This window comes from Cricetulus griseus (assembly GCF_003668045.3).
Source record: "Cricetulus griseus strain 17A/GY chromosome 1 unlocalized genomic scaffold, alternate assembly CriGri-PICRH-1.0 chr1_0, whole genome shotgun sequence".
Classification (NCBI taxonomy): Eukaryota; Metazoa; Chordata; class Mammalia; order Rodentia; family Cricetidae; genus Cricetulus; species Cricetulus griseus.
In genome coordinates, this window is record NW_023276806.1 from 267,162,111 (window position 1) to 267,179,400 (window position 17,290).

The following is a 17,290-nucleotide window of genomic DNA, read 5'->3' on the forward strand; positions in this document are numbered from 1 at the left end:
GGTATAAGAGGAAGAAAACAATATGGAATTTTTCTGGAAATATATTGAAAATACTGTAAATCAGAATGCACATAATATACTTAAAGTACTGACCAAGGAAAGATAATAGGTATAAATACTTAAAGAACTTAACAGTGAAACAGTGTTTGGCTGTGAGTCTCTGCGTCTCTCCATCAGTTACTGGATGGAGGCTTTCTATTGACAATTGGGATAGTCACCAATCTGATCACAGGAGGTGGCTAGATCAGGTTACATATCCACTATTGCTAGGAATCTTATCTGGTGACATTCTTGTAGATTAGTAGGAGTTTCTACATGATGACAAAATGCTCCCCCTTCCCAGTCATCTCTTTCAACACCCCCCCAGCCCAATCCTTCAAGTTCCCATCCCCACCTGCCCCAGTCTAGCCAGGAGATATCTTCTAGTTCCCCTTCCCAGGAAGATCCATGCACCCCCCCCCAACTTGGAACCTCCTTGTTACCTAGTCTTTCTGGGTCTATGGATTGTAGCACAGTTATCCTTTCCTTTACAGCTAATATGAGTGATTGCAAACCACATTTGTCTTTCTGGGTCTGCATTATCTCACTCAGGATGTTTTTCTTCTAGTTCCATCCATTTCCCTTCAAATTTCATGATTTCATTGTTTCTAGCAACTTAGTAATATGCCATTGTGTAAATGTACCAAATTTTCTTTATCCATTCTTTGGTTGAGGGGCATCTAGATTGTTTCCAGGTTCTGGCTATTCAAAATAAGGCTGCTATGAACATAGTTGAGCGTCTTTGTGGTATGATTGAGCATTTTGGGGGTATGTGTCCAAGAGTGGTATCGTTGGATCTTGAGGTAGACTGAGTCCCAGTTTTCTGAGAAACTGCAATATTGATTTCCAAACAATAGGCCAAGCTCAGGGAATCCTGCTGAAGAGAGGGAGGGAGGAATGTAGGAGCTAGAGGGGTCAAGAACATCACAAGAAAACCTACAGAAACAACTAATCTGGCTCATAGGAACTCACAGAGTCTGAACCAACAACCAGGGAGCCTGCATGGACCTACCTTGGCCCTCTACATATATGTGACAGTGTTGTAGCTTGGTCTACTTAAGGGACTCCTGACAATGGAAGCAGGGGCTGCCCCTAATGCTTTGGCTGGCTCTTAGGAACCCTTACCCAGCCTTAATACAAGGTGAGGAGGTGCTTAGTCTTACCGTAACTTGATATAGCATGCTTTGTTGATACTATGGGAGGCCTGCCCCTTTATGGACAGAGACAGGAGGGAGTGGACTGTGGATGGGGAGCAGAAAGGAGGTAGGTGAAAGGAGTGGGAGAAGAGAGGGGAGGGGAAACTGCAGTTGGGATGTAAAATAAATAAATTTAAAAAATAAAATTTAAAAAGTGTCAAACAGTAGAAACAATAAAATGAATTCAGTGTTCATCCTCAGATGGGGCTGTTTAATTCCAAAAATAACACACAAGACGAGAAGCAGTAAAGATAAAGACAGAAATTAGAGGTAGAAAAAAAATCTAAGCCTCATTAATGTAACAAGATCCAGAGCATTTTTTTTCTAAAACCACCACCACCAGCAACAAAATACTAGTTTAAAAGGGAAAAAATGTACAAGTACATAGAGCAGATAACCACTCAAATTTCAAGATATTTTTAAGACTTGAGACATTCTTGCATACTTTCAAATACCTTTTAAAGAGTTTTGATTAGATGAATACTGTGTTAGAAAAATGTGTGCTCTTTTGCTTAGAGTTGCTAAAGATAAACAAGTGCAGACCCCAGAAACTAATGTGGTTACTGGTTAATGGGGTGGACCTGCCATGTGAAATCCTCACCAAGGATTTCAGAAAAAAACAAAACAAAACAAAAACAAAACAAAAAAACCGAGATGGCCTAGCTAAATCCAGTTGCAAACATGTTGTTTAATTAAATATACCAATATTCACCCGCAGAATGTTAATGAAGAGTTCTTATTTATTAAATACCTTTATCGAGATAAACCTAATCTTTATGTAAGTAAACCTTCATTTCTGTTACTAGAGGGGAGGACAATTAGGAGTAGGAAGGGAGAATCAAGAACTTAGCATTGCCATGACATCTGGGTCCTTTCTGTGTGTTACTTGTGCTTGCATTTCCTTTTTCCTGTCAGTTATTAGTAGAATGTTCTGTGTAGTATTTCTGGTCTCCCTGAGCCTGTTTTGACCATCTAATTTTAAAGATGGTGTCAGTAATCCTCAGGGGCTAGGTTTAAACAGGAACATAATGAGAAGAGGCCCCCCAGAGTATTGCTTTTTTGTTAGTCACTTAGAACTATATTGTGTATTTAACATAAAGCAATGAACAACTGTTTTAATCATTTTTGAAGGAAATGTAAATTTTGCTATGGTAGCTTATTTTTAATATATTATTAAATTTTCAAGCATACAGAAAAGTTGAAGTACATGCCAGCACTGCTTCCCAGTCTGACAAACACTCATTTAATGTACACAAATCTACTCAGTCTTCTATCTTATTTGGAACACCAGAAAACTTAAACAGCCCATAAATATGTATGTGAGTTACTAATGATATTTTTCATTTAGAAACTATTTTGAGTTAGTTCATCAGATTTGCAAGTAATTTTTGCAAAATGATATTTTGACTATTTAGCTTTGACTAAAGATAAAAACTAATGTAGGTATTGAAGTGGTAGTGCTTGTGTTTCCATTAGTGAAGTGAAATGCAGTTCAGAAACTCCTTATACATATTCTGTGTTGAACAAATAAATACATGATGAATAATTAAAATTAAAACTCATTTTCTTGCCTGTTGAAATTATGATAGAGGTTATAATGAAGAGTATTGCTGTGTGCTGTTGGATTAGAATTGGAATGGGAGTGTAAGTGTAATTTATTAGTGGACACACATGCATGGGTTTCTGGCTCTTCCAGCCATTCAGAGACCCTAGAAATAGTAACATTTTAACAGAGCTGATCATACCTACAACTTAGGTTTTACTCGCTTCCTGTCATTCTCTACTAAACTGAACCATAGCTCTTAGAGGATTGATTGATTTCCTTACTTCCACAGAAAATAAACTCGAATACCTTGTTGCTAGAAGAAATTGATAATTCACTTCTGTTGCTCTAACAGAGTTCCTGAAGCTGGGTAGTTTGTATAATGGAAATGTATTGCTCACGGTGTTAGAGGATAAAGTGTACAGTTAAGGTACCAGCAGGTACAATATCTGTTCGGGCTTCTTTATGGTTTAAGATAGTTCTTTGTTGCTGCACCCTTGCAAAGGTATTAATGCTATAACCCCACTTGGCAAAGAGTGCAAAAAAAATAACTATAGTAAAAATGACAGGTTCTAAAAAGTTTTGGTAAGAGTCCACTCCCACTCCTGGAGAAACTGTCAAGTACTGTGGCTGCTTTGGATAAACAGTCTTCTAGTTCCTCAATAAGTTAAGAGTTATCATCTGATCTTTTACTTCTTCCCACTCCTAGACATACACACAGAGAATTCGATGTGTGTGCACACCAAACCTGGCACACCAATGTTCAGAGCATCAGCATTCGTGATAGGTACCAAGTGGAAGCAGCTGAAATGCCCATCAGCTGCTCAAGACATAAGTAAAAGGTGGTCTATCCATACAATAGAGCCCTGGTCAGCAGTAAAAATAGGGAATAACGTAACATAGATGAATCTGGGAAGCATCGCGTTGCTTAAGAGGAGGAGAGCATGGAGGACTGTGTGAACCTTTTACAGGAAGTGTGCAGAGCAGATCATCTGCAAGGCGTATGGCACAATAGTGGCTGTCTAGTGCTGAGGAAATGGGGGTATAGGTAAGGATGGGGTGTTAGGGAGGAAATGGGGATAGGCAAGGATGGGGTGATAGGGAGGAAATGGGGGTATAGGTAAGGATGGGGTGATAGGGAGGAAATGGGGATAGGCAAGGATGGGGTGATAGGGAGGAAATGGGGGTATAGGTAAGGATGGGGTGATAGGGAGGAAATGGGGTATAGGTAAGGATGGGGTGATAGGGAGGAAAATGGGGTATAGGTAAGGATGGGGTGATAGGAAATGGGGAATAGAGGTAAGGATGGGGTGATAGGGTGTGGGGTCTTTACAGAGGTTAGCAAATGATCTGTGCTTGATTGCAGGGATTGATGTACAAATACATAAGACATTTTCAGCTCACTGAGAAAGACATATGTAAATATTCGTAGCATAATCTGCCAATGTTTTTACCCTGCACGTCAATAAATGCTGTCGTTAGGAACTGCTTGTGAAATACTTTTAAAAGCAGCATTCATGTTTGGATAGACAAAATGTATGCAATCATGTATTTGGTCTGTACTCAGCATTACTGATCAACACGGTAGCAAAAAAAAAATGTTAGAATCATCTAACATTTAAAATATTATGGCTGGATTTATTCTTCTTTATTTTGTGTATATCAGTGTTCTGCTTGCATGCATGCCTGGTACCCATGGAGGCTGAAAGCAGATCCCCTGGAATTGGCGTTTAGATGGTTGTGGAATACAGATTTGTGTGCTGGGCTCTCTGCCAGAGCAGTGTGCATTCTTAGCCACTGTGCCATCACTCCAGCCCCCAGAGTTACTCTTAGAATCATGTCTTAACTGAGGAAGGAATGCTGATTACGGATGCACATGTGACCGAGCTAAGATTAATGGAGTGACTGGTGGATGGTGGTGGTGTTTGCTAACTGTTCAGTCAGCTTTTATAGGCAAAAAAAACCTCTTTTTTTTCTGTCACTTATTTCAAAATCTCATTTTAAGAAGGTAGTTAATGTAGTGATTTTTGTCTAGAATTAGGCCTGTGATGAATAGCTTTAAAATTTAGATTCTTGACATAATAAAAGCTTTATCATGTTCATAGGAAAAATTTGCTTTGATTAAAGACCTCCACATTTTAATTCAGGTAACATTTTTCTCACACTTTAATGAAAACAAAGTTTTTCATGAGATATGTTTCAGTTATTCATCGCATTCAGGTGAATAAGATAAATAGCAGAAGCTTTAGTGGCACATACATCTATATCTTCTTTTTATCCTTAAGCCATGTGTTGTACTGCTAGAAAAGTACTAATAGTTTCTCCAGGTGAACACGTAGAGATGATTCACAGTTTTAATGACATTGGTCAGCATGGCACTCAGATTTTGTTTTTAGCCTTGTTTATTATTTCAGCACTCAAAATTAAAATCATAGAAAAATGATTACAACAAAACCTTTAGCAGAGTAAATAGTAGTCTTTAGTATTACTTGAACATACAGTAGCTTTGCCTTTATACACTGTTTTTCTTATGGTATTTCCAAAGTAAAGAGGAGGAGCAAGTTCTGTCACCTTCCATTGCTACCTCAAGTCTTTCATTCATTTGACTGGACCACTTCGTTTTCAGCATTTCTGTGTAACCATCTGGGTTAAAACACCTTCATTACTTAGGGTAAGCATTGACTGGTCATGGAGGAAATGGCCCATTGAGGCTTTCCAGAGAGAACCTAACCAGGCAAAACTGATGTTTTACAGGCAAGATGGATCATCAATGTGTTTCTATAAATCAGAAATTGGGAAGTGAAAATATAGCAATCATAGGGTTGAACCATCTGTTCTTTTAACTGGTGATATGGCCTTATAAATATCTTATTATCATGTGAATTACTTCATGAACAAAATGGAATCTCAGATTTAGTACTTATTATATAGTTGAATTCAGAAATACATATACTAAAGACTATGAAAAGTGGAAAAATCCATCAAAAACTAATTTTCTGTGCATTGTTTTCTGGCAGGTAACAAATCACAAGACAGTGGCATAGCAGAGATGGAAGAACTCCCTGTCCCACATAACATCAAAATAAGTAACATCACATGTGACTCCTTCAAGATTTCATGGGAGATGGACCCGAAGTCAAAGGACCGCATTACACATTATTTCATTGACCTAAACAAGAAAGAGAACAAGAACTCTAATAAATTTAAACACAAGGTAAACCCCCATAACTGGAAGTTATTGCATCTTGAAAACATTTTAAGTATGAAGACATTTTAAAAGAATAATTTCAATTACTTAGATATTTGACATTGAGAAGAACCTAAATTATATGTGATTTAAAACATTATCTCCATAATAAAATTTTGAAGAAAATGAAATGCCATTCAAAAGGGCAAATCATGACTGCATACAAAGATAACAATCAATAGTAAACTCTAACTCATTAAAGGAAATTGATCCTGTGCTATATGGATAGTTCAAGATAGAATCCATTTATAAGTCAGTTATATTAAAATCTACACAAATGAAGTCAAAACTGGCTTGGAGAAGGGAGTGGAGTTTGGAGGGGATGGGAATACTACCCTCCACTCAGAAATCAGTTACTCTGGGTAGACAAGAATGGCTAAAATCTTTACCAGGCTGGAAAATTCCTTCCATTAAAGCAGAAGGAGAAGTATGTGCCATAGGCACTGAAGAGTTTTCCATTGAAGCACACATCCTTCCCTGAATCAAACTAATTGGCTTATGAAATTGTGGAAATGTAACACGTTAGGCCTAAAGAAAAAAAAATGCTTTGACAAGTCAAATTGGGGGGGTCTGTATTTTGTTTGTTTGAAAATTACTAGCCTTCACATGTTGTAATATGTAATATTTACTTGCTGTTTTTGCTGTCACTCACCCTTTGTGATACAGCTCTTCTGCCAGATGTGGTTGTTAGGAGTAACAGTTACCTGGCTCGAGTGTTTCTCGTATGCTTCACGCATTTGCTCATGATGAAAACAGACATAAACTTGACCTTTGAAAAACATAGTGCTACTCAGTTTTAACTTGGGAAAATTCAATGCATCATTTTATTTTTCTGGAAATGTCTTTTACATTTATACAAACTAAATATAAGTGAGGGCTTTACATACTACAGAAAGAACATACTATTTATCAGTCATTATTATCAAATTCCAGTTCTGATTATGGGTGTTCTCTTTGCTGGCGTTTGACTTCTAGAAGAAGCTTTGATATGCTTAACGTTAAATGATGAATACTTCAAGGCTTGACCTCTGCTTCACCCATGGAATACCACAACTTTGGAAATGTAGTGAGTGTTCAGCCAGCAGGTTAACTTATCAGTTGCTGCTTGAAAGGACCTAAACTTTCTCAGTTGACATGACACCATACTTACATGAAAGTTACCTGATCTGTATGGGAAACAAAATCATTTGCTTTAATATTTACTTTTAAAGCATTCTCTTCTTCACAGATAAAATATTTAGTAATGAACCTCTCTAGTAAAATTATTAAGTCATAAAAATCAAGCAAATATATTTTTTAACTTAGTAGATTTTAAAACAATCTTGGTTCTTTTATATCTTTTTTAAAATCTGTTTTGAAGAAGATAGCATGTACAGGGGAAAACAGTATGTTATAAATAACAACTAGAATACAAGTCCTTTTCTGTTTTCACACTGTAGGCTGTTAAGCCTGTCTCTTGTTCTTCCTGGGCCTTAATTTCTGCATATGGAGAATAAACATTTAAATATTTGGCCATTGTTGGGTGTTCTTAAATGGGAGCCCTGGAGTCCGATAAAATAACTTCTTATAAAATATATAGATTAGTAGTTATGGTTTATAATTAAGACTGAGCTAGCAAGTAAAAAATCCTAGTTATTAGCCAGCAGCATTGTACCTAATATTAATCTCTGTGTGTTATTTTGGGCAACCACATGGCGACGGGGCTCTGGTGGCTGGTGGAAAGATTTATCATTACACCTCTCTATTGTTCATAGTTGATGAAAGTTATCTTTAATAGCCATCCTGTCTCCCTGTCTCATCCTTCCCTACTTTTTCCTCCCATTTATTCTTTACTGCCTCATCTTCCTTTTTCCCTTCCTAGGATGTTCCAACAAAATTGGTGGCAAAAGCTGTTCCCTTGCCAATGACTGTTCGTGGACATTGGTTTTTGAGCCCAAGGACTGAGTATACAGTAGCAGTGCAGACTGCCTCTAAACAAGTTGATGGTGATTATGTTGTATCTGAATGGAGTGAAATTATAGAATTCTGTACAGCAGGTAAGGGAGCTGTGGCTTATATTGATTCATGTTCTTGGAAAGCTAATGATCAGTATACTTTTTGTGTCTACAAGGTGACAATCATTGTATTGGAAGTGTGGTGCTGTTGGTAGCATTGCCTAATGGGTGCACAGTTTCATACAAGTTGGAGGGAGATGAGTTCTAAGACAATTTGAGTGATGGGATCAGACTGCCTTTTTGCTGCATGTATAGTTTTTTTAGAAGTGAAAGCTCTACAAATAAAAATTGATGCAATTTCCGAATAAACAACATACTTGGAGCCTCATCCTGTAAAGAGAGTGTTCATATTTATTTTTCTTTCACTGTGTTCATTTTCATAGATAGTGAAGGGAAGAAACCAGAAACGGCACTTAGGTTAGACGTAGACCTTGGTAACTGCCCAGTAGAAATGTTTGTCATTTTTACCTCAGGATGGGAAGAGCTTAAAACTATCCACAAACTACTGTTCTGTCTGTGCATCATTGCTTCACTAAAAACCTTCCTAAGCAGTCATTTGCCTGGAAAAACCTGATGTGGAGAGCCCATCCTCTGATGGTACCCCCATATCCCATTTGAATGTTCCAGTATTTTCATGGAAGTGCTGACTTTCTTCTGTCCGTCTGTTCACTCAGTCACAAAGTGTGCACTTAGTGAGTGTCCTTCAGCACTTTTGTCATCTTCTTCTTTTGTAGATTCCGATGGGACTTACTGCTTCCTCTTTACCTGGATGACTTTTTCCTATTAAGAAAACAAATTTGGAGAAGGCTAGGGAGATAGCTCAGATAGTAAGCTGCTCACCTTGCATGCATGTGGACCTGACTTGAATGCCAGACCCATTTTAAAAAGCCAAGAGGGGGTGGCTTGTAATCCTGGCTCTGGAATGGCACAGGCAGATAGATCTCTGGGACTCTGTAGACAAGCATCCTAGCTTCTTGGAAAACATTAGGTCAGTGAAAGACCCTGTTTCAAAAAATAAGGTGGATGGCACTTGACACTTGAGGTGATCTCTGGCCCCCACACTGTGCACATACATGCAGATACAGAAAAAAAAAAACTGTTTAGCATGAAAGAGCTTGTAGAAAAATTCTAGAATGTAATTTGCCCATCTGTTTCCAGGTTGCTTAGCAACTCTCCCATCTGTGGCAATCTTCAGATAAGACCCAACCCCTTGTTACATGGCCACACACTTGCATTCTTTTAGATGCAGCTCATGATTAGCTACTACTTATCCTGGTATCTGTAAAACTCCAAGGGCATGTAAAGTGGCTGAAATTCAGTTTGATCTTCATGCCTCTTTGTTTATTCTATGATGAAGCTTCTAAGAATGTTAACACTCTTGACTGCTAAATATTTCAGTATTTGAGAACAAGGTAAAAAGTTTCTTTCAAGTACCATATTTTTTAAATTTCTCTATATCTCATGGAGCCACCATTTTAATGTACCATAAAGAAAAATGCCAATGTTTTCTTATTGCATTTATTGGTAGACAGTATCAGAGATGTTAAAATGTAAATAAACATTTTAAGATGGATTAAATATAATTATGATAGTTCAGTAACCAACAATGAAACAACAAAAGATGTCTATATTGTATTAACAGCAAGTAAAGGGCTCTCATCTGGAGAGAACTTTCCTGTGTTTGCTGTGCCATGTTGGAATTACTAATCCTCTCTGGGATCCACCTCACATTCAATCCTTTTCCTGAATCCTCTACTTATTTATTTTTCTAACACCAGGGAGGTTTCATTTAAATCAGACATACAGACATCTTGTCTTTTGAGCATCCACAATCCAAAAACCTAAATCGTAATACTCTGAAATCTGAACCTTTTAAAATATGTATATATGAGTACCTGCACAAATGTCTGTGCTTTGGTGTGGGGGGGTGGAAGAAAGGGGCATCAGTAACTGGTAGTGAGCTCCATGCTACTCACATGTGGGTGCTGGGAATTGAACTAAGTTCTCTGAAAGAGCAACAAGTGCTCTTAACTGCTGTACCATCCCTTCAGCCCCTAAAATCTGAAACTTTGAGCAGTAATAAAAGTGCTCAAATTTTGGAGTAGTTTTGATTTTTGAAATCATAAAACCATTAAAATATATGCAAATATTCTAAACACCCCAAAATCAAAATCTGAAACACTTCTGGTCTCAAGCATTGCCATTAAGTGGAATCTACCTGGAGTACATGCATTTTTCTGTGTCATTACACCAAACAGTATCCTGGTAACTTCACACTCAAGGGAGCGATATAATTTATCTGCCAGAACCTACTTTATACTAAAGAAAGGTCTGAAATACTATGACTTCTTTAGCTTAAAGAAGACCTTTGGTAGTTCCAACACACACACACACACACACACACACACACACACACACACACACACACACTTATGCATAAACTGTTATGTGAATGCATTTTTTTACATCTGGTAATAAAAGGAAGTAAAAGCATGCTTTCATAGAGCAATCTCTCTGTTGCTTTCTCATTTTTCCTACAGCTCATAACATTTGTGGGTAGTTACAAGGTAAATGACAAGTGCCAGCTTTTAACTGTTAGTACAGTATTTCTCTATAAATTACTTTACCTTTATTTTCAGAGTTAAAAGGTAAAGAGAACTTGCTGTTCATTTTTATCATGTGATCCTGGACCATTTCATCTAAGTTTTATCTATGCCCTTGAGTCTGAATTTTGAGAAAGGTGTTTTTGAATAAATTGTCTTTATGTAGACATAGCACTGTGTAAAGTATTGGTTGCTTCAGGAATTTAATTTGAAAGATTAAAAAGTACAAGAATATTCTAAGAAATAACCATGAACCATAACAAAAATATTTATGTAGAAATAAAAATAAACCAAAGAAAGACAACAAATCTTTTCTTTATATCCTACTACAAGATATATATTGTTAAGATATATTTTAATAATCCCTGATTTATAAAGCATGTAGCTAGCACTTTTGGTAGTGTAGTCCTCAATAGACTTTTTTAAAATTTTTCAGATTACTCGAAAGTACATCTAACACAGCTGCTGGAGAAGGCTGATGTGATCGCAGGACGCATGCTCAAGTTCTCCGTTTTCTATCGGAACCAGCACAAAGAGTATTTTGACTATGTTAGGTAAGATTCACTATATTTATGTGTTTTGTATCTTGACTGCATGTATGTCTGTATACCACATTCCTGCAGAGGCCAGAGAGGGTGTTGGGTCACCTGGAACTGGAGTTACAGGTGGTGTGAGTCGTCACGTGAACTGAGAATCCAACTGAATTCTCTGGAATTGCAGCAAGCGTTCCAATCTGCTGAGCCATCTCTCCAGACCAGAGAGACAAAGGCTTTTAAAATGACAAGTTACAGTGGTTCTGAACTTTTACACACAAAGCAGATTATCTATTTTGTTTTGTCTTCTTTTAAAACCTTAGGCTGGGTGTGGTGGCTAAGCATTATAGTACTAATATTCGAGAGGACGAGGCAGGAGGATCACCCTGAGTTCTAGCACAGCTTAGGTTACAGCCAAGAGACCTGTATCAAAACAAAAATAAGATAAATGAGAACCTTAACCACTTTAGAGTTATAAAGGATTTATGATATGACTTGAAAAGACTATATATGAAAATAAGAAAATTTTGATGTTTTTTTTTAAATTTTGCATACTTTTCTAATTTCTCTGACTGGAATGAAAATCATATTTCCAAATAAGCGCAAAGCTATGGCAAATGCAAAAGGAGTCATAGAGAAAAAGTGTTTTTAGCATATATGTTCTAGAAGAAGTGTACATTAGTAATTTTTTTTTCACCACTAAGGTCATGTACCTGGGAAGAAGCTACCTGTGAGGAATGTTTTTTTCCCTACTGTGTCCAGGAAGACATAGTGGCAGGCCGCTAAGTGCTGCTTAGAACACCAGGCATCTTGGAAGACTATGACCTGCCATGCTAGGCTTTACCCTCCGGGCCTACCTCAGTGACTCCTTCCACCAGCAAGGCACCACTTACCAAGGCTCTACCACTTGTTCAAACAGCACCACCAGCTGGACACCAAATGTTCAACCATATGAGCCTGGTGGGGGGTGTGGGAATGGGAGATATTTTCTAGCTGAACAAAAGCCAAGTGCTTTGCTGGGCCAGGTATTTGTATGTATTTTGATGATAGGAGAACACGTCTGCCTTCTGTCTATCTTATAAATTCACATTGTAGTCTGTTGTTCTCCTAACTGGCCTAAAGTCTGTATAATTTCTGGTGGATGCCAGTCACATAAACTAAATGACAAATTATTGGGCTTATCAGCTGTTAATTCAGAATGACTAGTACATTCAGCAACAAAAGTTTTTGTATTTTTAAGCATAAAATTTGAAAAGCAAAAAATGTCCACAATTGCTGCTGCCTCCAATAAGAATCAACAGAATACAGTGTTAGATCTTTGGTGTTGGTTCAGGCTTCTGGGGTCCTGCCAATGACTGCCAAGTGTGGCCACCGGAGGTCAGCATTGCTCTAGGATGTTGTGATTCTTGCATGGGAAGAGCCTTTCCACAACTGTAACATTTGCTTAATTTGTTCTCAGAAATGTTTCCAAAAATTCAAAAAGGTAAAAGCAGAGAACCTAGAAAAAGATAAAGTACTTGTACACATGACATGATTTAATTCCAACCCACCAGCATGGAAGATGTTTGTACCAACAGCAAAATTTACTTTTGTTTTAATTCCAAAAATTTGATAGCAGTAAAACCCATGTAAATTACTACTGAATGCCAGGCAAACGCTCTGCCAGAGCTCCAGCTCAGGCTGAGAAAGGGCTTCTTTTATTTTTTTAATAAAGTTTTTTTAAATGTTTTTATCTACCCATGCCTTAATAAAAAAAATAAAAGAAGCCCTTTCTCAGCCAGAGCTGGAGCTCTGGCAGAGCGTTTGCCTGGCATTCAGTGGTCGAGATTCACACCAATAACAACAACAACAAAAGAAACACTTCAGTCTCCTATGCAGTGAACGTTAGTAAGGCCATTTACTTCCATGGATATTGATTTGCATTTTAATTGGTAAACTGTCATCAAGATACATTTCCTTGATTAGAATCCCTTTAAAATGTTATCTTCAGAATGCTTGATTGGCTATGAAGGATCTTACCATTACCTGATAACCTTTACAAACCATTATAACTGAAAAAGTTGTGGATAAGTTCTGACCCAATCCATGAGGGCTGAACTGACTTTGGTCTCTTCTAAAAATTAACATTAAAATGATCATGCCCTTACCCTGAATGAAAATCTCTTGTACCCTTGCCCTTGTTCATGTTCACTAGTTAGTCTGGGTGTTTGTTTACCTGATGACATTTTCAAGACTCTCTTGCAATTGGTAGACCAGTGTAGGAATTCCTCTACTTCTGCCAAACCATTTGCCCTCATAGTTGGTGTTCTGTCACTGAGAGTAGGACACATTTCAACACTTCAAGTTCTGATTATGCTTCCTACTTGTTTTGCTCCATAGAACTGTACTCAGAGGGTTATGTAGGATACATAAGGACCTGGGGTTTATGTATGAGAATGAAAAAAGGTTTAGAAACTTTAAAGAGGCAAAATGAAATTATATATGAAGGCCTTCCTATTCCTCCTCCCAAGTATAATTTTAAAAACTGAAATTTTTATGTGAAGTACAAGACTATAAAATGAAAGGTAGAAAGTGGAAATTAGCTCAACTAAAAGCCCTGACAGAAATTCAAGGTAAGTTCCCTGTTGTTCTGGACAAGCAGGCAGCCTAGAAATGACAATGGCATGGATCACAAGCACAGAAGGCCTGGTCCCTTTACCTAGAGAACCAGGAAAAAATTGCTGTAACTTCAGAAACCTTAGACAGTAAACATCCAGTTTCAGCCAAAACTATGGTGGGTTTGTGGGAATCTCAGTTAGATGCTACCCACAAAGGCCAGTGCTGCCTTTTCACCCTTATAATTAATCGCTACCTGATTTCCTACTAGAGTATCGAGAATGCTGAATTACTGAGTCAGGAACCTGGACTTCCACTGATTATACGGAGTGGGGCTTACAGTTCTGTGATATGAAGACAACTGGACAGCAATGATGATCTGTCCCAGCTAGATTGTGTTGGCTGAGTCCAGTGGGAACTAGAATTCCCACCTTAATGTTACTGGATACCTAAAGAAGAATTTAGATATCCATCGTATCTAAAAATAATAATAAAAAAAACCTTCATTAGTATATAGTCAGAGGGGCCTACAGAAATACCAGATTGAAATCACACCCAGCATCTCACAGTAGCCCAGATTTCCAAACAATTAAATTCACTCATCATGTCAAGAATCAGTAAACACAGAGTCTGGGTAAGGAAGGAATATCGAAGACAACACTAAGATAACAGCTCTAACTCGGAACTGCTGAGGCACCATAGAAAATACACAGAGAAAACTTTTGATAAGCAATTGAAAACATCCTGGAAACAAAAGTAAAATGCACAAAGCAGCATGAGATATGAAGAACAGATGTTCTTAGAGCTGATTAAACACAATATGTGAGGAGGCAAAGTAACAGTAGAATTATAAAAGAGCAATGGATGGAGTGAAGCAGGACTAGAAGAAAAACTACCAGTAAACTTGAAGAGCAAATAGAAACTATCCAAACAGAGAAACACGTGAACATAAAAATTGTCAGAATACCATCAATATGTAGGGCCACAGAATCTAAAGTTCAGGTTGTCAGAGATCCAGAAAGGACAGGGGGGTGGGGCTGAGCCTCCCAGAGCTGGAATAGTTCCACATTTAGCAAGCAAACAGCATATGCCACTCACTTTCAGCTGAGAAATCCCCAAATGGTATAAGTTCTGAATAAATCTATGCCACGGCACTTCAGAAACTGATGAAAACTAAATGAAAAACAGTAATTTCAGGTGATATGAAAGCAAATTGGAGAAAATACAGTGACCTGGTGTTTCTTGAAGCTACATTTTTAATAAGCTCCACTGGATAGTTGTCAGGTGGTGAATTTTGAGGCCCATTTCTGTCCTAAGGATGGTAGCAGGTCCTCAGCATGCCTCGCTGTCTCTCAGCTTCTGTTAAGTATAGTGATGGAAAAAAAAACTTACCAGACTACTACCTTGGACTTTCATATTCTTAAATATGCTGGTAGTCACCCAGCAAGAAAAAAGAAAAACTGAGGAATTCTGGAGAGAACTCAATGAGACTTCCATTTACAAAAGTAAAAGCAGAGTTGAGCTACTAAGACACACTAAAGCAACCAGCGAATATCAAGACACAGTATTTCTCTTCTGAGAACAGAAGGGACTCCAGAGTCACCCAGCAGCAGACACACAGACACCAGCCTTGCTGCAGCCACAGAGACACATGAGGACATCAGGAAGACACTCAAGGCTCACCTTCTCTGTGCCCTAGATGTGCTGGTACCGCACACTTCTAGGACTTCAAAGAGATGGAAGTGTCGAGGAAATGGATGATAGTTTCAAATTACATAGAAAGCAAGAAAGGTGGGAAGCTGATATGGGGCCAAATGAGAATAGCTGGCACTGTCAAACAAGCTGCAAGAGGTGACCTGAGAAGCAGCCTGTGTCTAGTTTAAAATGGCCAAAACATAAGGCTCAAAACACTTCCCCTGGTCTAGGTGGGGAGCCCAAGTTCTTACTCTTAAATAGCAAGAAATACAACTATATAGGCTCCCAAGGTAGAAATAGAGATTAATCATGAAAATCTGTTTTTTGTGTCTTCTCCCTACTCTTAATTTGAAAACAAGTTGGGATTCCTTCCAGGGCTTTTGCTGTACAATTATATCTAAAAGGATTAGGTTCTCTTTCCATCTTAATAAAGTATTGTTTTAAAAATTTACATTTAAAATACATACCCTAATACATTTTTTTAAAACTGCCTGCCCTCTGTAGTATGAATGAACCATCACTTGACCTGTGGGTCTTCTGTAGCCAGCAGTCTATAATGAACTGACACTCTTCTGTTACGGTAATTGATATATACTGTGTAATAATAACCAAACGCAGTAGAAATTCTGTCTTCAGCCAGGTGTGGTGTCATGCCAGCATTTGAGACGCTGAATTGGGAAATTCTGAGTTTGAGGCCACCTGGGGCTTCAAAGTGAAACCTTGTCCACTTCCCCCCCCAGCCAAAAAAAATCCACCTCTTAAAAAAAATTAATCCCATTTGTTCACTTCTGACACTGCTATGACATGAATATTCACTTAGCCATATCTCTAAATCTTATAGGCTTTCTTTGTTCTATTGTTTTGTTGGCTGAAAGACCTGATAGGTTCAGAAACTCTCTCCTCATGTGTCTTGACAACTTGCCATTTTATTTATTTCATTAAGTATTTTGCACCAATGTTTCTGATTGGTTCTATTTTATGATTCTTTATATCCTTGGAAAATCTGTCTGCTATGCCCTGAAGTTGTTTTCCTTATTGCCTGGTATTTTTATCTGGATTCTCATTTTGAATTGTTTATCAAGTATTTTCATATATTATGTTTTTTTCTTTGGAGTTATTCATTTTTCTTGGCCTGTGCACTTGGTGGAATGTTAAAATTCTGTGAAATAGGTGGAATGTTGAAATTTTGTGAAATATCTACTGTAAGAACATTTTTCATTCAGTGACATATCATTCAGATGACATATTGAATTTCACTTAGGCTAGATGCTTTTGAGTTGGATCCCAGCAGTGAAGTGTAGTCTCTGATTTGTCTTACAATGATGTCCCTGGGATCAGTGGTCTAGGCTGCTGTGGTTCATAAGGCAGTTGTGTGAATCCATAGATAGTGTCCCTGAACTCCACAGTCTAGCACTGATGGCATTGGAACTTGCTGAGAGGACAGTTGCAAGGTGTCTCAGAAGGACAGGAGACTCCAAGAGTTGTCACAGCAGCTGCTATCTTCAAACCACAGAATGCAAAGGAGATCTTCCTGAGATTTCTGAGGAGTGTGAGCAATGCCTAGGTCTATGGCAGCAGCTCAGTTCTGGAGTCACCAGAAGATGGATCTTCCTTGGTAGACAACACACATTTAAACCAAGTTCTACTTAGCAGTGTTCAGATATTCACTACTTCAGTAGTTTTCTTTTTAGGAAAGTCACTTATGAAACCCATTAAGTACAAATGGAGCTAGTCTCACCTGTACGATTTCTAATGCAATTCAGTTTTTCAGTCCAGGAAATTAATTTTATTGTTAAAGATCTCCCAAGTCCATGATAAGTAGTGTCAAAAGATACATTGCCCTTG

At 37.9% G+C, this 17,290-nt stretch overlaps 1 protein-coding gene across 1 annotated transcript in view; it reads left to right on the forward strand.

Annotated features, from left to right (window-relative positions):
• Positions 1-17,290, forward strand: part of Phyhipl (phytanoyl-CoA 2-hydroxylase interacting protein like) — a 38,147-nt gene that overhangs the window by 20,205 nt on the left and 652 nt on the right. The window contains exons 2-4 of the mRNA XM_027395113.2: positions 5,796-5,992; positions 7,887-8,061; positions 11,059-11,176. Coding sequence (XP_027250914.1) covers positions 5,796-5,992; positions 7,887-8,061; positions 11,059-11,176 — 490 coding nt within the window. The remainder of the gene's footprint in view (positions 1-5,795; positions 5,993-7,886; positions 8,062-11,058; positions 11,177-17,290) is intronic.